The sequence below is a fragment of the Bos javanicus genome, chromosome 2, assembly GCF_032452875.1.
Source record: "Bos javanicus breed banteng chromosome 2, ARS-OSU_banteng_1.0, whole genome shotgun sequence".
Taxonomy (NCBI): domain Eukaryota; kingdom Metazoa; phylum Chordata; class Mammalia; order Artiodactyla; family Bovidae; genus Bos; species Bos javanicus.
The window spans coordinates 115,271,808-115,296,746 of record NC_083869.1 but is presented as its reverse complement, the minus strand read 5'-3'; the positions used below and the strand labels follow the sequence as shown (position 1 = coordinate 115,296,746).

The following is a 24,939-nucleotide window of genomic DNA, read 5'->3' as shown; positions in this document are numbered from 1 at the left end:
CATTTGACCCTTTATTAATTTTTTTAAACTCTGCTATGGCATGTTAAATATTTGCATACACCTGAAATTTAAGCCAATTTCAACCTTATTTATAATTACAATTTTCTGATTCCAAAAGTTTTCTCATATATTACCTAAATTCAGGCCTTCCAAAAATTCATCTCGTTCATTCATGAAATTGTTCTGAGAACATTTTCTGGGAAGACGGAAGGGTGACTGATGGATCATAAGAAAACATATCTTGTTTGCTATTTTAAACACCTTCATTTTAGTATCAGAATATTATTTTAACTGGCCAAATAAATTTTAAAAAACATCCTGAATTAAGTGGACAAGTTCCTCCACAGTGAGTCCAAGCTAGTGTACAAGGCTGATTTCAAAATGCTAGTGTCACAAGAGCCCCCCTAAATGCAGTACAAACGCTGCCTGCTGATTTTGAAAAATTATTTTCAATGCTCAAAAAAGCAAGACTATGGAAAAAATACTATCTGGCATTAGAAAACCACATTATTTTTTAGGCCATTAGTTTCTTTATCTGGTTACCCATCAGTGTACTTCTCTCCTTTCTCTCTGAAGGATGAACAAAGCTTTAAAGTTCTTCTCCTAATCCCTTACTGGTGATTATCCTTATCAAAAGCTCCTTCTCCCAAACCCTCTCCCCCAGTGAGTTAGTTGAAATGCTTCTGGACGGCCCAAAGACAGTTGCTATGAGCTGGGGGTCAGGGTGTTTCCTTTCAGGTTCTTATTCTCAATGAGTGGAGCCCATCCATGCTGCCAGCAGAGAGAGGCTTAGCCACCATAATCCCTCCCCTCTGAGATTCCCCCAGACCTCAAGTTCAGTTGTCACTTCCTGTGGATTGCCACCTTCTTCTCTGACCTCACTGCACCTGTCTTAACATAGCCTTTGTCCTTCATCTCGCTTGTGTAGTAGACCTCTCCCAGCTGCTGCCTCCAGTTTCAAATTCTCATCATTTCTCTAAAATGCAAACTTGATTTTGTTATTCTTTGGCTTTTGTTGTTCAGTTGCTCGGTCGTGCCCCTCTTTGCGACCCCATGGATTGCAGCACACCAGGCTCCCCTGTCCTTCACCATCTCCCAAAGCTTGCTCAAACTCATGTCCATTGAGTCAGTGATGCCATCCAACCATCTCACTCCCTGTCATCCCCTTCTCCTCCTGCCTTCAGTCTTTCCCAGCATCAGGGTCTTTTCCAACAAGTCAGCTCTTTGCATCAGGTGACCAAAGTATTGGAGCTTCAGCTTTAGCATCAGTCCTTCCAATGAATATTCAGGGCTGAGTTCCTTTAGGATTAACTGGTTGGATCTCCTTGCAGTCCAAGGGACTTTCAAGGGTCTTCTGCAATACCACAGTTCAAAAGCATCAATTCTTTGGTGTTCCATCTTTATGGTCCAACTCACATCCATACATGACTACTGGAAAAACCATAGCTTTGACTATATGGACCTTTTTCGCCAAAGTGATGTCTCTGCTTTTTAATACACTGTCTAGATTTGTCATAGCTTTTCTTCCAAGGAGCAAGTGTCTGTTAATTTCATGGCTGCAGTCACTGTCCGCAGTGATAAATGACCCCACTGCCCACGAAGTCTAGATGGCTTCACACAGCGGGTAAAGGCCTGTGGGAACTCTGTGCTCATCACAGAGGCACGTTCCTCTGTGACTTTGCTCCTGCTCTTTCCACCAGCGATGTCCCTGTCCCACCCCCTAAGTTTACCTGGCAGACAACAGCTTATCTTTGGACTGAATTAGCTAGTAGGGAGGACTGTGGGCATTTCTCCACGATGACCTGGCCTCCGTTCTGCTGCTCCCAGTACGAGTCAGGGATTTGCTCACTCTCTCATGCTTTCCCCACAGCTCCTGTAACGTCTCATCCCTCTGCCTTCATTCTCTTGCTAAAATGTAAGCCCAGAGGGCAGGGGCCATGCTTCATTCATTGCTGTATGCTCAGGGCTCACATAGAGCTGAGCATGTTATTGACTTTTAATTTTTTCTTCACTGACAATTCAAATAAGCATCATTAGACATTAGATGTTCAGCTCTGGGTATTGGTTCTCATTGACAAAATGGTTACAAGTACAAACCATTTCTTACTTCAAATAATTTTAATGTGACAACCTATCTGCACACCCACAATCTCATCTTACAATTGTTCACAGAAAGCCGACTGATAAACTTTAACCATCACCCACTCCTGAAATGTAGCTTATTTATGTTTAGTCACTAAATCATGGCCAACTCCTTTGTGACCCCGTGGACTGAGCCCGCCAGGCTCCTCTGTCCATGGAATTTCCCAGGCAAGAATACTGGAGTGGGTTGCCAATTCCTTCTTCAGGGGATCCTCCTGACCCAGGAATCAAACCCATGTCTCTTGCATTGGCAGGCAGATTTTTTACCCCAGCATCACCAGGGCTCCCCTGAAACGTAGCATACTTTTCCATAAACTTAAATTTTAGAAATAACGTTTGAGAGATTTGACAATGAGAGAAGACTCTTCGTGGAAATGTGATATGTCGTAACTCATGCTGTAGGCTGTGTTCCCTCATGATCTTGAGTGTCCTAGCATAAAATCCCCTCTACAAAATCTGTACATGTTATTGGTGCTGAGGAAAAGAGTAACAGAATGGTTTACTAAAACTGGATTTATCAAGGGTTTTATTTTGAGCCTCTTAGAGATTATAATAAAACAAATCATTCTCTGTGTTTCAGGAAATTACATGGATTTGTTCTTCTGTCAGCTCAGCAGCCTAATTTTATCATTGTTACTTTTATTTGGTGTGGCTGCAAGAACAGTGGAAAGATGTGGCCTTAAAGTTGGTTGAACCTAGGTTTCAATTCAGCTGTCCCTTTCCAGCGACAGCACCCTGGGTGATACACCAACTCCCTGACCCCCATTTCCCACATTTCCAAAATGGGGCTTAATGCGTACTCTTGAATTGAAAATTAAGATTATATGTCCAGCATGTAGCTGACCTCGTACATTTATTGTGGCCACATCTCCAATTTAAAACAAGCCCTTTCATATGGAAAACATATTTCTTGGGATTCTTTACATAGTAGAACATGATGATTCTCACAGGGCATATAAATTACTGATTAGAATTATTTATACCTGGTCAACTCTTAATGTCTTTGGGAAAGCTATTTTATTCCAATTCTTGAAGTTACTGTACCACATGTGAAAAAAGTCACCATTTCCTGCAGGATCATTATCAGGAAGTTCTTCAGGGAACAACACAATTGACATTAAAAATCAGTACTCTGCAATTGCCACTGTTATTATCTGCCAGAGATTCTGCATAATGCATTTTCAACCACCAAGGTTGGCTGCCACATCCATGTGAAATGCTTGAATTTTATGGTGCTTAAATATTTAATGATTCATAGGAAAAAAATGTGAAACATGTCTGATAAATTGCATCCCTTTATCTAACCTACAGTTGTAAAGTTAAAGACTTTTCAACATGTAACAATTGCAAGGTGCCTGGTTTGCTATTGACATTGAAATGTTGTATTGCAATTTATACTATCACTTATTATATATAAAATTCTCTGATGACCTCCAAAAACAACTGTGTTTTATCTGGTGCATTCATTTTCTTTCAAGCCAAAGTGAGTTTACTACTTAACCTACCATGGCCTGCCTTAGGTTTGGCTCGGGGGTTGTGGGGGGCAGGAAAGGTTACATGGTAGACGTGTGATCTGCAGATCGGAGGAGCATGAGCAGAGCATAGACAGTGACCCCCGACCCCGCCCTGCCGCCCCCGGGCTTGGGAAAGCATGATTCTGAGGCTCCAGGGAGCACTGTCCTCCATGCAGTGGTGAGCTGGGGTGGACATGAAAGCAAACCTCTGCTGATTTGCATTCACCTGCCAGCACAGGGCTCTGCTCTCGTGGTTCTCAGTTGTCCCACCAGCTGAAGAATGAGACCACTTGCCTCACAGGGTTGCTCTAAGGGTTAAAAGTAAGAGCTATAGGGGACTTCCCTAGCAGTCCAGGGGTTAGGACTTTGCCTTCCAAGGCAGGAGGGTGGGTTTGATCCCCGTTCAGGGAGCTTATATCCCACATGCCTCACACCAAAAAGCCAAAACATAAAGCAGAAGCAATATTGTAACAAATTCAATAAAGACTTTTAAAAAGTTCAAAAAAATCTTAAGAGAAAAATTAAGAGATATAACTACAAAGAGATATAAAATGTAAAGTACTGTTACTGACAACCAGAGTAACTGGAAGTTAGGGGTTAGGAGGTATTTTTATTCTCATAGCACAGGGGTGGGTGCAGTGCAGATATTCAATAGCTGTTTAATGGAGCAACTTTTGTTAATTAGGAGGGAACGTCAGTGGTTATTTGGTCCAACTGGGCTTCCCAGGTGACTCAGTGGTAAAAAAATCTGCCTACAAATGCAGGAGACACAGTTTTGGTTCCTTGGTTGGAAGATCCTCTGGAGGAGGAAATGACAACCCACTCCAGTAGTCTTGCCTGGGAAATCCATGGACAGAGGAGCCCGGCAGGATACAGTCCACGAGGTTGCAAAGAGTTGGACATGACTTAGCAACTGAGTATGCACAGTTGTGTACTCACTCATAGAGCAATAATGTTAGCAAATGAACATCTCTTCAACACCTACTATACGACAGGAACAGTATGAACCCTGTGGTATGAGCTCCCCTCAACCTCTCAACTATCCTATCTTACAGATGAGGAAGCTGAGGTTGAGAGAGGATAAATGACTTGCTCAGGGTCACACAGTCAACTCCAGGAGAACTTGAGCCCTGGTCCATCAATTGCTGAAGATTGTGCTCTACCCACTACACCACGGCCTCCCATACTACTGGCTTTACCACACAATTCTCTACCCAAGCAGCAATATGTATTACAAACAAATTCAGTGATTTCTGCTGGTCATGTTCTGGTTTTCCTTGATAAAGTCCAAATTGTATGTTCCAAACTGCCAGTTCATCTGAAGATCTTGAATAAGATGTCAAAAATGCCATGGGGGGAAAAGCAGTGTGCACAGACACACAAACACACCTGCAAAGGAACAGTGGCCAGATTTGGTGGTATCCACAGGGGCTCCTTGGTGACACCCTTTGAAGGTCCTGGAATCTTGAGTTTTGGGCACTATGCTGCAGCATTCATGACATGGAACCAGCTTGGGGCACAGGAGGATGGAGACCTCTCCCCACCATCTGGTAAACCTTGGGGAAGGCCTCGATGTTTCTGCTTCTATGGGCAAGAGACTCTGATGCTGGGAAAGATTGAGGGCAGGAGAAGGGGGCGACAGAGGATGAGATGGTTGGATGGCATCACCGACTCAACGGACATGAGTGTGAGCAAACTCTGGGAGACAGTGGACAGGGAAGCCTGACGTGCTGCAGTCTATGGGGTCGCAAAGAGTCGAACAAGACCAAGCAAATGAACAACAACATGGAAAAAGCTTTCTTTCAAGTGATTCTTTCCTGTTACTCAAGAAAACAGACACACAGTCAACAGTATCAAGCAGCAACAGGCACCTCTTTTAACGTGTGCCACTGGTGATGTTATAAATGAGCTTGTTTCACTCCACAAAAACTTTATTGGTTTTAACATTTCAGACATTGTGCATGAAGAGATGCATAGAAACACAGTCAAAGTCCTGCCCTTGTGAAACTTACAATCCAGAGACCTTCTCTTACTTCCAGATAACTAGCAATTCTAAGCGGCTTGTGGAAACTGTGGTGAACACCCTCCAAGGGCAGATCATTCTGGGGGCAGAACGGGGAGGATCTGGATGCGCTGAGAGAGAGGAATAGGCTACTGCATGGAAGCCACAGGGTCAGAAATGCCTGGACAATGATGAGACCTGTTAGCAGCAGCAAAGACTCCCTTAGGGATAAGTGAGGGTGAGGCTGAAAGGCTGGCTGGAACCCCATTGTTGAGGCGAATGAGTTTGACCTTTATCCTTTGGCAACAGAGAAATGAGAAAAAAGTACTGAGATGGTGAGTGGCATCACAAAAATAGATTTTGGAAGATTAATGGGCAGTGCTATGTAGAACTGAGTGAAGACAAATTTTAAGTATTGAGTGGGGCAATGAAGAGATTTTAAGCAGGGAGTCTGTGACTCTAAAATAAAAGACTGGGGCAAAAGCAGAAAGAAAATGATTGCAGTAATCCATACGAAGGGAAGGGAAGAGATGATAGGATTTTGTTTTTTAATGACTTGTTGTTCAGTCACTCGTGTCTGACTCCGCGACCCCATGGACTGCAGCCCGACAAGCTTCCCTGTCCTTCACCATCTCCTGGAGTTTGCTCAAGCTCATGTCCATTGAGTTGGTGATGCCATCCAACCATCTCATTCTCTGTTGCCCCTTTCTCCTTCTGTCCTCAATCTTTCCCAGCATCAGGGTCTTTTCCAATGAGTAAGCTCTTTGCATCAGTTATTAATTGAATACAATTCTTTGCTGACTCTTTCAAGAGAAACTAGGATGAGGAAGGAGGCGGCCAGGTCTGCCACATCCCCTGGGTTTTACTTTCCTTTTCTGGTGATGGGTCTCAGTCTTTTAATCCCCCAGGTGGCTCAGTGGTAAAGAATCTGCCTGCCAAAGCAGGAGACACTGATTCTGTCCCTGGGTCGGGAAGATCCCCCTGGAGTAGGAAATGGAAACTCACTCCAGGATTCTTGACTGGAAAATTCCTTGGATAGAGGAACCTGGAGGGTTACAGTTCATGGGGTCATATAGAGTCGGACACAACTGAGCAACTCCGCTTACTCAGATTCTTAACTTACTTCCTAAGCAGCAGAACATGTGACGGATATGTATACTGGCCCCAATTCTACAAAAAACAGCCTTTTACTGTCCAGGCCTCAACAACAGACAGCTTAAAAGGACAGAGGGGCTGTGAACAATCATGTACAACTTTGGAATCACAGGCACTAAATACATTCAAGGTCATAAAGAGGAAGCAATTTTAACTGGTTCCTCATCTTGAAAACCAAGGAAAGAGTGAGTGGCACTCTCTTAAGTGAATTAAGAGGTCTCCTAAGTTGACTGATCACAACCAAAGCATGGGAATGTTTAACAGACAACCAGGAAATCACTATTAAGCAAAGAAATCAATTTAAAACCAGCTCTAAATGCTTACTCCCTGAGAGATAATTAGTTGAATACACTGGTTTTTGTTTGTCTTTCTCAACCCAATTTCAGTTTTGTGGTGTAACTTTGGAGACTCCTTACTGTAGAAGAAAAAATAAGATGGCTATTGAAAATAATAAGCACTGGTGACAAGCAGGCCTATTAACTGAGCAAAGTAATTATAATAATTTCCAAAACATCTTTATTGTTGTGCTAAGGTAACTGGTTTATATTTATAACTGAAATGACCTTTCCCACATCTGTAAAGTTTAGTGATAATCCACTCCATAAATAAGGTGTGCTTATTACAGTTACACCATTTGAAATCCAATTCTGGTGTCTTTACATCTGACAAGTGAAACAGAGCAAGGAGCTACTATTACTAGACTTGACAGCCATAAAAAATATAAATACCTCCATATACAGTGGCTGGACTTTTTACTGCACTGAAAAAACACTCTGGTGAGAAACCAACACTGAATAAGCCTCTACTGGGAGGCAGGGGCCAGCCTTTGGGTGATGCAGTGAGAGAGCTGCAAAGTGCGGAGTTAACAAGACCTCATTCCACAGCCATTCATAAGCTGTGCTCCTGTGTAGAAGGCATGTCTTTCTACAGTTGTATACAAATAATCATAAAGCCAAACATAAATGTCAGAGTTACCTTTACAATGTGCTATCAGAAGATGGAGCGTAATAATGAGGTTATTCCCCGTAGGGGGCTTTCCAGGTAGCGCTAGTGGTAAACAACCCGCCTGCCAAAACAGGAGACGTAAGAGACCTGGGTTTGATCCCTGGCTTGGGAAGATCCCCCGCAGGAGGAAATGGCAACCCACTCCAGTATTGTTGCCTGGAGAATCCCAGGGACAGAGGAGCCTGGTGGGCTACAGTCACAAAGAGTCGGACATGACTGAACCGACTTAGCATGCACGCATTGCCAGCAGAGGTCATGGGAAACAACTTCGAAGAGTTTGGGAGAAAAGGAATGACATTTGGCTTAAACATTTCAATTTTAAAATGTTTGGAGCTGCAAGACTCAGAGATACAATTCATACTATAAATGTGCTGCATGTCACTTTGTATCAGTCATAAATTAAGCTGAGGAGCTCAGGTAACACTGTTCCAGCTGGCAGGTCAAAGTGCTCCCGGTCTCACATGGTTTGTTAGCTCATTTACATGCAGGTGACAGAGGCTCACCCAGGTCAGCTGAGGTCAGGAACCAGGCACAAAACTGCACAGTTGGCATGCTCCAAATTTGTGAAACAAAGACTGAGAAAGCAACATCCTTAAAGTCTTGACCCTGGTGGAGACACAGGTGATTTTTAAATTGCGTATGTATTTTTTTGTATTTCTGTTTATATTGTAAATTTTATCAACAGAGACACAATTCTTATTCTTGAGTCCATTTTCCTGATTATATATTTCTTCATTTATTATTATATAAATCAGTTTCCCTGCTGCAAAAGTAGTACACACATATACATATACACACATTTTAAAAAGAGAACAATATAAAATTGTGAAAAACAGAAAGCAAACTCCTATGCACTCCACTTTCCCAAATAACCTGTTAATATGTGGGTGCATTTCCCGTCAGATGTTGGCTTTATGCATATACAAGGTATATATATTACTTTCATAATCAGAAAACTATATAAATGCTAGATAAAGCCATAGAGGAAGATCCTTTTCTGCTTCTAACTCTTTTTAAATATAAATATCTCAGTGACATAAGACATGAGTGATATTTGACCTTTTCCTTTTATTCATGAAACTCAAGCACCAGGAAAGACGTCTTAAGTGACTTGCGGTCTGTGTGCTGGGGAGTGTCTTGGAGGGTGGCTGTTACAGTGGTCAATTAAAAGGCACTTTTATGAGAAAAAAAAATACTTCCTCAGGAAGGATTTCTCTGTGACCAAGCTGCTGCTCACTCTTCTGCATGTGGCACCTGCTGCTGCTCTGCTGGTTAGTTCAATACAAGTTGCCTCTCCAGGATGTGACATCATCCCTGGAGAGGCTCTTGTAGCTGGATTGTTGGTGCCACCTGCCGGGTCGTGGAGTGTGGAACTGGTTTCCTGTCCAAGGTCTCACTTAAGCTTTTCCACTAACACATCCGGGAAGGCAGAGGGGCATCAGAGAAAAGCAGGTTCACTGCAGACACCACTCAGACGTGGGGGCCCCAGGAACCGAGGCGCCTGGGCAAGGGAGGCCGGGACGACATCCTGCAATGATGGCTACATCCAGTGCCTGGAAAGTCACCATGGCAACATGCCAGGAGGATGAGGGATGGCTCCCCACTTCCTGCCAAGTTGGGCACTGAGCAGGAGGGGGGCCTGATCTTTTGGGCTGGTGAACACAAACCTCCTGGCAAAGGTCAAGGTCTTCAAAGACATAACAAGGCAGGGCCTCCACTGAATCAACAGTGAGAGAAGGGAGCGTGGAGACTGGTCCCCAAGTGGAGACGCCCAAGCTCCTGTCTGCAAGAGAACAAGGTCGGAAGTACCATTCCCAGAGAGCTGGGGGCTGTCAAAACAAGCCTGGTCTCAAGACATCAACCAGCTCAAGACATCAACTGGACTCATGGTGGCCGTAGGATGACAGGCCACTGCAGGTGTGAGCAACTGGGATGGCGATGTGCCCGCTCTGCTTTTGTACAAAACGGAGGGTCTGGGGGTAAGTACTGCACAACTGGACCATGTTTGTTCACAAGGCTGGCTCGCCTCGCTGGCTATCGAATCTGTGCAGCCGCTGTCTCCTCATTTCTTCTTCTGGTGAGAGACGGAACCCATAGGCCGGGGGGCTGCTTCTGCGATTTCCTGAAGAGAGAGAGCACAAGGTAGTCAAGCACTGCCCTTGTTCTGACACTCATAGGGCTCTGCATCCCAGATTCCAAGGGTGGGGGGAAATGGCTTGGGCGTTATCTTTAGCACGAAACAGAGACAGAACAAACATTTCAGCTGCAGCTGTCAATGTGACATTGTGACATCGAGTACACGTTTTAGTGAGGTCCAGTCCATGAAGCTAATTTGACTCATTTTGAAACTTGACAATCCTCCCATTTCTATGTTGTTTCCCCCCCGACCATGCTCCATAATTTGCATCATTTAATTTCCCTAATGTCTCAAGGGCTTAGTTTATCTTTTCTTAATGCCCAGAAATAACTTTGTCACTATCTGTAACGTCCTCACCAGATGGTGAGGTGTCGGAGGTGTTTCCCGATGAGTCTGAGGGTCTCCCTTTCCCTCCCTCTAACCTGCTATCTCCTGAACCTCACCAGCCAGTGGGAATCACACCTGCCTGAGATGCACAACACCCGCAGGGCATCATGGCCCACAGAGCAGAGGCTGTGTTACCATAATGACCAGTATTGGGGCAGGCAGACAAAAATACAGGCATAATCTGCGAAGATCATATGAAGGACCATGGAAGTCATTACTGAAAAGAGCTTCTTGGCGCTGCAAACAGACCAAGAAAATCATTTGCAATGATAGAAGACTTCAGTTTACTGCATTAAAAACAAAAAACAATGGGAAGATCCAGGCATTGTTGGGGGTGGGTAATAAAGGAATAACAACAGACAGTCCTTGATCTCAAGGAACCAGCAACCTAACTCTAATAAAAGAGCTTTAACGTCCACGATGAGGCAACTGTGCAGGGCATCACTGATGGATACCGACAAATAGTAGATTCACTTTTACGCATGTGGATCAAAAAGACTGTACTTTTTCCCTTCTGAGCCTCTGCTAACTCTGTGAGCTCACTTTGAAAGGCCTGCTCCCCTTACCTACATCCATCAAAAGTTCTATATGTTACAGCCAGACCGCCGCGCTCAACACTGCCCTCTGAGGTTCTGACACAACTGAGACTGGAAGTCCTGGCCGAGCCATGAAGGCTGGGTGGTGGGCAACGGGACTGGAGCCACGAGGGAAAACAAGTGAACAGCTGATCCCTCCTGCTCACGCTCCGAGTGTCGATGTTGACAGGTCAATATATTGATGTGGCGACTGTTAAACCTATGATGAAAAGATGATACAGAAAGCAGTGTGAAGCTAATGGTCAGTTTGCTGAGCTACAACTAGAATTTCAGCGGTCAGACAGAAAATTCTAAGAAGGCAGTTTTTGGTCCACACTGTGATAGAGACCCCAAGACTCACCCATATGTGGTTCTCCTTTCCTTTTGAGACATGAGGGAATCACCCTTCCCAGACCTCCTGTAACATTTTCTGACTAGTCCACCCAAAAGTGAACGGGGTGGGCCAAGCCCAACACTCACTCCCACTGGGTAAACTCCACTTCGAGACACAGAACACTTTTACCATAGAGATTCTATGATTCCTATAAGAGCAAAAGTTTTACTGGATACAGCTTTCTCCATATACATTTGTAGAGGGCTTTCTCTCTGTTTAAAGTGGTAAACACTTTGAAATTACAGAGAAACTCATGAATCCAATTACCATTAGTTTATGGCTTCAAATTGCTTTATACAATAAGATCCAAATCCTGCTTTTCCTCTGACAGTTGTTTTTAACAAGTCCATCCTTAATTGCACTCATGAGCACGGGCCAGTGTGTGACAGCCCATTCCAGCTGGGCAGGGAACTGGGAGGCCTGGGCTGTGGGCAGAGTCAGAAGAGAGCTCAACGTGGCATGTTGACTCTGGGCCACAGGGCGCGAGCCCACAGATGCTGAAAGATGCTCAGACGCCCAAGGGGACTCACAGTGTCCAAGAGAAAAAAGCTGTTCCTCGAAGGGAGGAATTAGAGAGGACAGACTGTGAAGGTTCCAGGGGTCCAGCTCTCAAAATGGGCAGCCCGCACAAAAGCTCTCTGGACCCCCGCGTGGGGCACTGGAGGAGAACCAGGGCTGAGCCAAGGGCAGGAATGCCACGTGCCCACGTAGAAAACTCACATCAAGAGAGGAACAAATAATCACTCCTTCATGAGAGCCTTGTGAGGTGTCCTATTTCAATGAGTTTTTCTTCCTAATTTCATGAAGCCAGCCTTACAGAGGAGGAGACTGAGGCTCAGGGAGAGTTAAGGACAAACCTAAGGTCGTGAAGCTAGCACGAGAGGAAGCCAAACTTGAACCCAGGTGTTCTGACTGCAGTTTGAGTTCTCCTCCCCTTTCCCGCAATCCTGTATCACTGTTCCTTCTAACACACCGAGTATGTTAAGTATCTCATCTTTTCCTTCTACCTTATCCTCCTGCCCAAACCCAGAGAGTCCCTTTCCTGTATGGATATGTGGGGAGCTCACTATCTGAAAAGAGGAAAAGAAGAACCAGCCTAAGTCCTCAACTTGATGGGACTCCGCTGTCATCACAGATGTGGCCACAAAGTTCCCACACAGAAGGGAAAGTGTTAGTCACTCAGTTGTATCCGACTCTTTGCAACCCCATGGGCTGTAGCATGCCAAGCATGGAATCCTCCTGGCAAGAATAGTGGAGTGGGAGCCATTCCCTTCTCCGGGGGATCTTCCCGACCCAGGTCTCCTGAATTGCAGGCAGATTCTTTACTGTTTGAGCCACCACAAAGTTCCCACTTTGGGTCCCCTTAAACTCTACTGACTGCTGGAGTGGTTGGGTTTTTTTTTTAGGATCGCTGGGAAGGCCTTTGGTATAGCAACCACAAAATAACAATGACAACAATGCCTGACTTGGATTTTTTCATGGATATTTTAAGTCCTTCAAACGCAGTGTTTCTGATTTATCAAAGCCACCCTATTGTCTGAAGAATGACTTAATCCTTTCATTTCAGGTTTTGAACTCCATTCTTCTTAATGCTGGTGGTTAATTTTCTTGGAAAGTTTTCAAGTCTAAATTAATCTGTGATATTTTAAAGGCAATTGAGTATTTGGTATCAGATAGCAACCCACCCATCCTATTCATCACATCTGTACTTTAGGTCAGTGCCTCTCAGCTGCTATGCTCAGTCTCAGCTGAGCTCTATTTTCCAAATCTACACTTTTTCATTTGTTTTTTAACCCATTTCTGTGTTTTCCTCTTGTGTCACATGATCTATCACTTCTCTCTTTAGACTCCAGGATCCTCTGAAGCTATTTCTCAAAGGGTCTTAAGAAATGTGCTTTTAATATCTACTTATATTGATTACATATGTACTAAGTCACTTTAGCTGTGTACGACTCTCTGCGACTCTATGGACTGTAGCCCATCAGGCTCTTCTGTCCACAGGATTCTCCAGGAAAGAACACTAGAGTGGATTGCCAGGCCCTCCTCCAGGGCATCTTCTCGACCCAGGGATTGAACCCATGTCTCATTATGTCTCCTGCACTGCAGGCAGGTTTTTTACCATTAGGGCCACCTGGAAAGCCTGAGCACACAGAAAAAGATCTAAACTGGATGGTAAAAGAAGAGGTCCCTGCGGGTGACTGGAAACGGGAGATGTTTCCAGCCCTGCGTACAGCTGCGGGGACACCCGAGGGAAAACTTCACTGCATCAGGCTCTGGTTGGGTCACTTGTCAGGCGAGGCTGAGGAGCAAGGTGACTGCCAGGGTCCTTGCTACAACTCTGGAGTTTGATGACTGGAATTCAATTGTGCCTCCTCCATGTATGGTTATATATCCTTGAGCAAGGTTACTGGCCCTCAGCCTCAGTATTCTTATCTATAAAATGGGAATAGTAACAGTACCTCCTCTGTTGGGTTGTTGAGAGGATAAGAAGAGATGATGCATATAAAACGCTGAGTGCCAAGCATGCAGTTAGTGCCTGATGGCCAATGGCCGCTGGGACTTTTAACTGTAACATCAGTGAGAATCACGGGTTAAATGTCTGCTTGTTACTATCATTGACAAAGACAGATATAAAATAAAATTACCAATGACTTCTTAAAAGATAAGAGCCCAGGAAGTCTCTGGTGGTCCAGTGGTTGAGAATCTACCTGCCAATGCAGGGGACACAGGTTCGATTCCTGGTCCAGGAAGACCCACATGCCAGGAGCAACCAAGCCTGTGTGCCACAACTATTGAGCCTGTGCTCTAGAACCTATGTTCCGCAACAATAGAAGTCACTGCAACGAGAAGACCATGCACTGCAACTAAAGAGTAGCCCCTGCTAGCCACAACTAGAGAAAGCCTGTGTGCAGTAGCGCAGACTCAGTGTAGTCAAAAATACATACAAAATTTTTTAAAAGATAGAGCCTAATTCTGTTTGAGGAACAACTGGGAGTGTTTTGTACAAAGTGTGGGGTCACTACTTATTAAATATTTGCCCTTCAAGAAACAGATACAAAAAGGGTAGTTCGTGAGCCCCACTTTTGTAACCAGAAGGAGCCTTACAGGCTTTGGGAAAGTTGGCGACCTTCTTTTCTCTGCTGAGTAAAACCATGCATTGAACGTTTACAGACTTAGGTGAAGTGGCCTCGCTCTGATGAACTTGGTACAGAATATTAGTATTTATGAGCCTTGCTTCTGTGCTCCTGTAAATGGAGGTCAGCCCTCAATTTTACTGAAAGAAAGAGTGAGCATGCTTCAAAGAACCTCAGGAACAGTGCCTGGTTTAAGAAGATTTAGCTCAATTATGGCACCAATGGTGAGATCATAAGATTTATTGACTTGTGGTTCTTGATGGAAAAATGTTCAGTTCTCTACGGTTATGTATAATGCAGTAACCTCTGCGTTTTACATCTGAGGGAGGAGAAGCAATTCCATCCACATAAGAATTGCTAAAAAGAATGCTGTGAGTTGATGGCCCTTTTCCCTACTGTTCACCATTCCTGTAAACAGAGATGCTTAATTTGCTGGTATTCATAGATGCTGCCATGATCTGATGAGCCCTCTAGGCCATTCAGTGAAATTATACTAAAGTGAAGTTGCAGGATGGTGTATCTTTCCCTTAAATCAGGGACCCATGGAGGCAATCACTTAAAAAATTTTTTTAAATCAAGAAACCTCTATATGTTCTTCTCCCTTGTCAAATGAGGGCAGTAGCATGGGACTCATAGTCTCTCTTTCAAAAATGTTACTTGATTAGAATTCCATGAATTCTAAAGCTTACAAAACGCTTTCTGATAGCACAGTTGCTAAATCATTTACTACGACCAAAAAGGCCTGGAAGAAATCCCAAGCGCAACAATTTGCAAGATATTCTTTGAAAGTGGGAGGTGCCCAAGGACAATAAGACCACTCTATTGTTTGAGTCAATAATTACAATGACCTATCTATCCATCCATCTGTCCATCTCTAAAAAGAGTTTGAAATCACTTAAAGTCTCATAATTTTCATACAGATGGAAGTTTCATTATGGTTTATAGTAAATGTAACACGTATTAACAGGTGTGACTTGAGAGAGAAAAATTCACATTTCTACTCCTCAACCAATGAGTTGAAAAAGTAAAGACTCTGAAGCTGGGAAAGACTGAAGGCAGAAGAAGGGGGATGCAGAGGATTAGATAGTATCATTGACTCAGTAGGCATGGATTTGAACAAATTCCAGGAAAGAGTGAAGAACAGGGGAGACTGGCGTGCTCAGTCCATGGGCTGCAAAGAATCAAAAATAACTTAGTGATTGAACAACAACAAAAACCAATCAAGTAACCGGAGTAGGAATTTCTTAGTTCTGAGACAGTACCTGGAATCCCAAAATGAGCAGCTTTGAATGGAAATCAACTCAGTTACTACTTTCTCTGTTGTACTTCTCTGCCTGTTCTAGTTGGCTACTTTGGGGGACCTTAACTGGCCACAACTGACTTAAAATCAACAGGCTATATATAATTCAGTCACAATTTGAGTAATCCAAAATACTGGGTCTACTTTGTCAGATCTAGAGTTTTCTGCAATATAGACAATGCAATGTCTGAGCTCTGAAACAAAAAGACCAAGTCCAGGACTTCCCTCCTGGTCCAGAGGTTGAGACTCCAGGTTCCAATGCAGGGGGGAAAGGTTCGATCCCTGGTCGGAGAACTAAGATCCCACATGTGTGCTAAGCTGCTTCCGTCGTGTCTGACTCTGCGACCCCATCGACTGCAGCCCTCCAGACTCCTTTCTCCATGGAATTCTACAGGCCAGAATACTAGAATGGGTTGCCATGCCCTTCTGCAGGGGATCTTTCTGATGCAGAGGTCAAATTCTCATCTCTTGTATCTCCTGCATCGCAGGCAGATTCTTTATCACTGAGCCACCACATGTCATGAAGCAGAAAAAAAAAAAGAGAGAGAGAGAAAGTCCAGGGGGAGATAGTGTTTTCTGGGCAATTGCTACAGGCTTTCCCTACTTACTCTCCCTGCCTTTGAAAAAGTGTACAACTTGATTAATTTTCATGAACAGAACATATGGAAGCAACATCCAGACCAAAACACAAGAGTATTTCTAGCACTCACAAGCCTCCATGTGCTCCCTCCCAGCAGTGGTCCACGGACTTCTCACAGCAGAGATTTGTCTATTTTTGTCCACAAGTGGATTCATACAATATGTACCCTTTGTGAGTAGCTTCATTTTACATTATGTTTATGAGATTCACCATATTGCTTTATGTAGTTTTTATTCTACTTATTCTTCTGAGTAGAAGTTCGTCTGTTTTACAGATAGAAAAATTGAGGCTTAAAGATTTTAAGGAACTTGCCATGGCCACACAGTTTGGTCAGGAACTGAGTCCAAAGTCAAATTCATGTTTATTTCTACTCTGCTCCAGACATGCAGTGTGTCAGTTGTCTTAATTCTGAAACCAGACTCTGTAAACCTGAACAATACTATTGCTTTTACACTTGATTTGGAGGCAGGGTCTGTTTAGAATGCAGTGGGAAAATGTTACCTTCTGCTGTAGATAAGCCTCATTGCAAACAGCAAGATTTTCTGGATAACAAAGTAACTAGAATTAGGATCTCCCTTGACAAGGTTTTAGGCAAGAGGTCCAGTTGTGTATGTCATCCTTGGTAATTAACTACATCATGTATTTTCTAAACAGAGAACAGCCTCTAAGTTCTTATGAAATAATTCTCAATAGGCTGGAGGAGCAGCAAACAGACAGGCTGAAGACTTCCCTGGTAGTCCAGTGGTTAAGACTCTGCTCCCTATGCAGCGGGCCTGGGTTCAATCCCTGGTCAGGGAACCAGATCCTGCATGCCACAAGACCCAGTGCAGCCAAATAAATTTTTAAAAGAAGAGAGATAGAGTGAGAGGTTGAGGAGCAAAGTGTCTCCCATTAGGAACCACTGTAACATGAGGTATGTATTACTTTAAACAAATGGATGTAGATTTTCACACTAAAGGGATTTTCCATTTTTTTAAACCAATCTGTCTGTAATCCTTTCACAATTCTGTCATCATCTTAACACTTTATCAAGAGGGATTTTAATGAAATTAGGAATGATCTTCAAGCACCTTTTATATATATTTATACATAAAATCCCTTTAGTAAAAATCTCTTTAGTATTAAAGTCAATACAATGATTGATATACATTGAATATGTAAATGTTTCAAATTTTAGGATGTTTCCAATTCTCTTTGATCTAAAGCACTGATCAATTCTCTTTGATCTTTGAGCATCTAAAACAGAATGCTCACCAATCTAGAGGTACCTCAGATGGAGTTTACTCAGTGACTTCAGCTGATTCTGCAAACTGAGGTTAACTGTCTCCAAGAATATCTTTCCCAGTTCCATACACTCTGGGACTGCATCTTTATTTATTTTTTTAAATTCAAAATCATCTAAGAATATCCACTGGACAGATATGAGAAAATTCTTGGAAAACTAGAAGCAGGCCTCCCTTTGCTCCCATACCCTCATTGCCTAGTACCACAAGGTCCCACATGCCTGGCTGGGATGGCAGAGAGAAACCGGACATGAGCTCTGTCTGAAGGGACAGATTGGAGAACATACTTCACAACAGAAAAAAGGAAGCTGAATAAGGAAGTCTTTTTGTGGGCAGAGAGTTCTGATAAAAAAAAAAAAAACACATACAGGCACATGCACACATACATATACATGAGTACAGACAATGCTAGATAAAAGACGAAGGCCTTTCAGAAAGATAAAATCCCACACTCTTCTCTGAAGCTCCAAGACCAACATGCCTGACTTGCCCAGGAGGGGCGGCTGCAGCCTCTCTGGATGTTTTGATGGAGATCCCACACCTGCCCGCAAACAGGGCCCTAGCAGGACCTCAAAGTGGGGGGCCACTGCCCTGCACCTCCTGCCTGGCCTGCATCTTCGTTGCCTGCAGGGAATCTCAAGGGCCAAATGGTTACCTATTAAAGTCTCTGGCTCCTCTCCTCTGTCAGCTCTGACTTCTCATCTTTATCTCGCAGACAGAGGAGGCCTTCCACTGTCTTCATTGCCTGGACTTTCTGATGAAGTTAAGACGGGCCACGGTGGGGAAAGGACAAGCAGGATGGGACTTCTGGTGGCTCCTTGGAGCCTGGATCCCACGCCTCCTTTTGTCTATTGGTCATGGGGTTATCTTTGAGTAACTTTTTTTTAAAATTTTTATGTTTGGTTGTGTTGGATCTTCGTTGCTGCGCGGGCTTTCCTTTGGTTGTGGCAGCAAGCAGGGGCTGCTCTCTAGTTGTGGTGGCTTCTCCTGTTGCAGATGACAGGCTCTAGGGCACGCGGGCTTCAGTAGTTGCGGTTCCCGGGCTCAGCAGTTATGCCACTCAGGCTTAGCTGCTCCATGACACATGGGGTCTGCCTGGATCAGGGATCAAACCCATGTCTCCTGCATTGGCAGGAAGAGTCTTTTACCGCTGAGCCATCAGGGAAGGCCTGAGCAACTTATAATTTAATTATGTTTTAAAAGGAGAGGGAAATGGGTATGAGATTATTTAAACTATGATCAATTGAGCTCAAAAAGATATTAAATAGCCTCCTCTCGAGACACACAGGGTTCTGGTCAGGCAGCTCACCACCTGCCAGGGCATCATCATAAAAGAGTTCAGCTGTGACTGAATTCTCTCCTCGCAGGCCTTTTAGTAGCCCTGTGCTACGAGCACAGTCTCCATAGAAAGCAAGCAGCTGGCCAATGGAGACAGGAGTCAGAGCCCTTCAGGAGGTCAAATGCAAGAGGTCTGGGCAAAGCTAGCCTGTCTTGGAGAATCTATAAATGGGAGAGTTGTCTGGTTTTCTGCAAAGATTCTTTAAGTTTTGTGTGCACAATAATGAAGAACTTGTTAAAAATGCAGAGTTACTAGATCCTAAAGGCCAGAGATTCTTTGCATTAAGTGCTTGGGGCCCAGGAAGCTATATTTTAATGAAAACCCACCTAGGTGTTTCTCCTGTAGACAATGTATCAAATGACTGAGAATCACTGAGGAAGAGAACACAGGTCTTTACCGGTGGGCTTGCATCTGGCTCCACCAGAATTCTGGACAATTCACTTCTCTCCAGGGTCTCAGGCTTCTGTCTGCACAACGAGGGAGCTGGACTGGACATCTTAGACCTCCACACAAAGATGGAAGATCCCACCCAATGAGGCAGCAGGATTGGCTGGCCAAAGAAGGCAGAGTGGGCCGTGCCAGCAACCCGCCTCCTCCATGGCCGGTGGTCTGGGCAGCTCCTCTGCCTGACTGTCAGCCAGCCTGGCCGTGACTTCTGACAGCTGGACTGAGATTTGGCCAGGCTGTGCTCCTTGCAAACTTCCTCCAACTTATCTGATTGAACTCAGTGTCCTTCCCCACCCCCTGATATTTTAATTTTTAATAAACTTTTTATTTGGGAATAGTTTTTAGATTTTAAAAAGTCTCCAAGGTAATACAGCCAAACATATTACCACGGTCTAGTTGTCAAGACCAACCATTTACAGGGATGAGCATGTTACTGTTAACTGAATTCCAGACTTGCCTTGGGTCTCACTTGTTTTTCCACTCATTGCCTTTCTCTGTTCCAGGGTCCAACACCCCATCTAGTTGTCAGGTCTCCTTAGTTTCTTCCTGCTGGCGGTACTTTCTCAGTCTTTTCTTATTTCCCGTGACCTTGACAATTCTGAGGAGCACTAGCCTATAGAATGTGCCTCCACTTGGTTTGACTGATGCTTTTCCTCATCATTAGACTGGGGTTAGGGTTTTGGGCAGAATCCCAGAAAGGAGAAGTGCCTTTCCCATTACTCCATGCAATCATATGACTTATCACTGGTGATGTCACCTTGAGCCCTGGGGAAGGAATAAAGCCTTTTTTTTTAAGTTTCCTTTCTTCCCCCTTTTTGGTTGTGCTGGGTGCTGTGTGCGAGCTTTGTCTAGTAGAGGTGAGCAGGAGCTACTCTTCCTTGTGCTGCATGGACTTGCACTGCAGTGGCTTCTCTTATTGAAAGCACAAGCCCTAAAGTGCAGGCTCAGAAGTTGTGGGGCACAGGCTTTAGTTGCTCCATGGCATGTGGAATCCTCCCAGACCAGGGATCGAACCTGTGTCCCCTGCACTGGCAGGCGGATTCCTATCCACTGTTACCCACTGGGCCACCAGGGAAATCCAGGAATAAAGCCTTGCCTCTCACCACAAAGAGTTACTAATATAGAAGTGGGTACCTAAAGTTGGCTTCATCACTTTCCCTGTTCGAGGATGAGCAGGATAGGGTGGGGTCATCCCTGACCTTCGCTGGCTCAGATCCCTGAATTCCAGATTCTCTAACAGAGATGTGAGTGTATGAATCACCAGGAGAGCTCTTTGAGAGTTTCCGATTCAGTAGGCTTGGCACAGAGCCCAGGCCACTGTATTTTTAATGAGCTCCCAGGTGACTCTGAGCTTTTGAGAATCCCTGAGCTACAGCTCAGAATTTTTTTTTTTTTCCAACTGAAAATATCCACCCGGGGTTTCAGGCCAGTATTCATACTTGCCAGCAGGTGGAGTGAGAGGCCTATGCCTCGGAATCTGCTGCAGAAAACTAGGACAAATTCCAGTCAACAAAGCATTCCGCATAGTAAGCAGAATTAGGGTTATTTTGAAACAGATGGGCTCTCACAGAAGCTGCTGCACTGAATATTATGGAGTTGTTTATTGTCTGGATGGTCTGAAACCCAGGGATTATTGGCCAGCGTCTAGCAGTTTCTATGTCATATCAGATTTCTTCCAGGGCAAAGGAGACTGACAAGGCCCTGGGAGAGATACAGATGTGGTTATGGGTATGGATGTGGATGTAGATATTTTAACCAGCTCTAAATTCAGAATTTACCCTTGCTAGGGTGCATACTGCCTTTCAGGGCTGCATGCTTCTTCCTGGAAATGACTGGTATCATTCTAACTCCAAATGAGAAGAGAGAGAAATACAATCCATGATAATCAGACAACGAATCCTGGATGCAGCAGTCCTAAAAATGCTTTACATTGCCTAATCAAAGTGGCTCTGCTTCCTGGTTTACATTTACCCAGAACCTCACTTACATGTGCCCCGACCCTCTATCCTCCTGCCCTTCTCCTTGCGCTGATGATCCCAGGGTCCTTGCTACCCCGGGGAGGAAGCAAGGTCAAGGAGGGCCATGGAGCGCCCATGTTCACTGTGCCTGATGCAGTGGTTCAAAGCATGTAGGACTAGGGTGTTACAAACGGAATATTAGTGAGTCCTGGAAATCTTCAAAGGCCTTTAGCACCTCCAGGTTCCTCCCTGGAGAATGTTTTCCTTAACTAATTCCTTAGCCTGTGATCCTGGACACTCAGCTGCTGCTGTCCTGGCCAGCCTGGGCTCAGAGAGGCCCTGAGGGTGTCTTGGAAGGCAGCAGCTTGGTAACCAGTATGTCAGAACAGGTCTGAACTATCTCTGCTGCTGGGCAGACCCTCAACCATCTGAAGGATGCGTGGATGTGCTTCCTAGTGGGTGAGGCCCTGCTTTAAGTGGTGGGCTCACAACTGCCTGGGACAGTGGCTCCTCCCCAAACAGGATAAAACCCCAGTAGACGGCACCCTCTCTGTCACACACGGGGACAGGTCCTCCACTCAGAAAACAACAAAATCCCCAGTACACTTGCTCTTTGCCCAGACTCGCAGGCAGAGGCAGAGAGCAGAAGCACTGCTGATGATATTTAGACCTGTTTCAATTTTTTCTCATTTCCTTCAACTTGAGTTTGGAATCAATCTCCGGCTTTTTAAGCAAAGGCCCAAGGTAATGTTTTCATTGACTTTTAAAATCATAGACCACTTGGAGTTAGCCATCTTTCCCTCAGAAACCTCAACGCTTTTAAAAAATTGTTCACAATGTTGTTAGTTTCTGTCATACAACAATGCGAATCAGCCATAATTATACATTTATCCATCCCCTCTGTCTTGAGCCGCCCTCCCCTCCCCAACCCCACCTCCCTAGGTCATCACAGAGCACCAGACTGGGCTCCGTGCGTTTTACAGCAACTTCTCACCAGCCATCTATTTTGCATAGTATATGTAAGTATGTTGGCTCTACTTTCTCCATTCGTCCCACTCCCTCCCTCCCTCACTCTGTTCACAAGTTGTTTTCTACATCTGTGTCTCCACTCCTTCCCTGCAAATATGTTCATCAATACCATTATTCCATATACATACATTAATAAACTATATTTGTTTTTCTCTTTCTGATTTACTTCACTCTGTATAACAGGCTCTGGGTTCATCCACCTCACTAGAACTGACTCAAATAATAATCTTCTGAAAATACCTTTTAACCTTTGGGCATAAAAAAATACTGTTCATGGGGTTCTCAAGGCAAGAATGCTGAAGTGGTTTGCCATTCCCTTCTCCAGTGGACCACGTTTTGTCAGAACTCTCCACCATGACCTGTCTGTCTTGGGTGGCCCTACATGGCATGGCTCATAGTTTCACTGAGTTAGACAAGGCTATGACCCATGTGATCAGTAAAGAAAGCTGAGCACCAAAGAACTGATGCTTTTGCACTGTGGTGTTGGAGAAGACTCTTGAGAGTCCCTTGGATTGCAAGGAGATACAATCAGTCAATCCTAAAGGAAATCAGTCCTGAATATTCATCGGAAGGACTGATGCTGAAGCTCTTACACTTTGGCCACCTGATGTGAAAAGCTGACTCATTAGAAAAGACCCTGATGCTGGGAAAGATTGAAGGCAGGAGGAGAAGGGGACGACAGAGGATGAGATGGTTGGATGGCATCACCGACTCAATGGACATGAGTGTAAGCAAACTCCAGAGATGGTGAAGGACAGGGAAGCCTGGCATGCTGCAGTTTATGGGGTCACAAAGAGTTGGACATGATTGAACAAGTGAACAACAACAAATAAAAAAATATAAGTAAAGATCATCCCAAGAAATCAAAGAATAAAAGAAAGTAAAAAGATGGAAGGTCAACAGGAGAACTTTGAAAAGGGGCAAAGAAACTTTGATCAGGAACTTCTGCTGAGAGCAAGCACTCAGGGGTCACGTCCAGATCACACTGGACAACCACTGCCAGGTTACCGCGTGTCAGGAGAAGCGAGGGTGTTGGGCCTGGGAGGGAAGGGACAGCTGGCCCCAGGCTTGGTGGCAAGACTGACTGGCAGCAAATAAGATGAAACATGTAACAGGTCCTACATCCACCTACTGCTTCCATGTCACCATCCTGCAGAGCACATGGCGCATCAAAGCTCTAGAGATTAGATACCGGGTCTAGAATAGTTACTTCCAAACTTGCACGTGGGCGAGCGTGGCAAGAGGCAGGTTCTAGGTTTTAACGTGATCAAGGAATCTGCTCTTTTCACAAGCACCCCAAGTGAGTCTGATGCTACCGAGAAACTTGGGTCAGAGGGATGCTGTCCTATATTCTGGGGTTTTGTTTGGCTGTGACCATCAGCACTGGCATGATGCCATTTGGTATTGTACACACTGTCTTCTCTCATGTCTTCTCTGGGGCTTCCCTGATAGCTCAGTTGGTAAAGAATCTGCTCTGGTGGTTTCCCAGGCTGTGCTGTGCTTAGTCCTGGAGGAGATGGATTTTAAACGTAAGACACCAAAGCAACCCTGTTCTCCTGACTGCTACTGCTGCTACTGCTAAGTCACTTCAGTCGTGTCCGACTCTGTGCGACCCCAGAGACGGCAGCCCACCAGGCTCCTGTCCCTGGGATTCTCCAGGCAAGAACACTGGAGTGGGTTGCCATTTCCTTCTCCAATGCATGAAAGTGAAAAGTGAAAGTGAAGTCACTCAGTCGTCTCCGACTTCTAGTGACCCCATAGACTGCAGCCTACCAGGCTCCTCTGTCCATGGGATTTTCCAGGCAAGAGTACTGGAGTGGGTTGCCATTGCCTTCTCCGCTGTTCTCCTGAAGAATATACCAAATATGATCACAGTGTTGCCCTGGTGAGTCTATTAATTATAATGCGAGAGTGGTTGACACTGGCCGCTCAGGCAGTCCTAGAACAAAGCCACTCACCTCTGAATCCCAGGTGCCTGGGACACTGTGGGGGCATCATAAATGTTTGCTGAATGAACCAAAACAACTAACATGACAGCAGGGCTGGGCAGAGAGGAGGCTGGGGACTGGGAGGCCAGATCAGGCCCTTGGGGCTAGAGGACCCTGAAAGATACAGGTAAATAGTAGCAGCTAGGGAATTTCAGGGGCCAAGAATCTTGGTTTCTCACCTCTGCCAACAACCAGCTTCCAAACCCTGAGACATAAATGGGTGAGAAAAGGCAAGAGGAGGCTTCGGAAAACAATTCATCTATTTGTTTCCCTTAACCAATGCATGGAGGCTGTCTGGGCTCCGGGGTTCCACTACATTAGAGGCCTTCAATACCTGGATGCAGGCTGAGATATGAGATGTGATATGTATATCCATGATGAATGCTATCACAAAGGCTGTAAAAAGTCAAATTATTTCCACTTCCAAATAAACCTGATTTAACTACACGTTAGGGATTGGGGGCAGGAGGAGAAGGGGATGACAGAGGATGAGATGGCTGGATGGCATTA

General features: G+C 44.7%; 2 protein-coding genes across 5 annotated transcripts in view; one reads left to right on the top strand and one right to left on the bottom strand.

Moving 5' to 3' along the window:
• Positions 1 to 7,548, top strand: part of COL4A4 (collagen type IV alpha 4 chain) — a 160,898-nt gene extending 153,350 nt beyond the window's left edge. For both annotated transcript variants that reach the window (XM_061386675.1, XM_061386666.1), the window contains one exon: positions 4,712 to 7,548. In XM_061386675.1, coding sequence (XP_061242659.1) covers positions 4,712 to 4,740 — 29 coding nt within the window. In that variant the 3' untranslated portion in view covers positions 4,741 to 7,548. The remainder of the gene's footprint in view (positions 1 to 4,711) is intronic.
• The window catches only part of RHBDD1 (rhomboid domain containing 1), a 208,279-nt gene that overhangs the window by 64,962 nt on the left and 118,378 nt on the right, over positions 1 to 24,939 (bottom strand). For 2 of the 3 annotated variants that reach the window (XM_061386815.1, XM_061386805.1), the window contains one exon: positions 8,867 to 9,940. The exons of the other annotated variant lie outside the window; for it this stretch is intronic. In XM_061386815.1, the coding sequence (XP_061242799.1) occupies positions 9,828 to 9,940 (113 nt within the window). In that variant the 3' untranslated portion in view covers positions 8,867 to 9,827. Of the gene's footprint in view, positions 1 to 8,866; positions 9,941 to 24,939 lie in introns of those variants that run through there. 3 annotated transcript variants of the gene reach the window in all.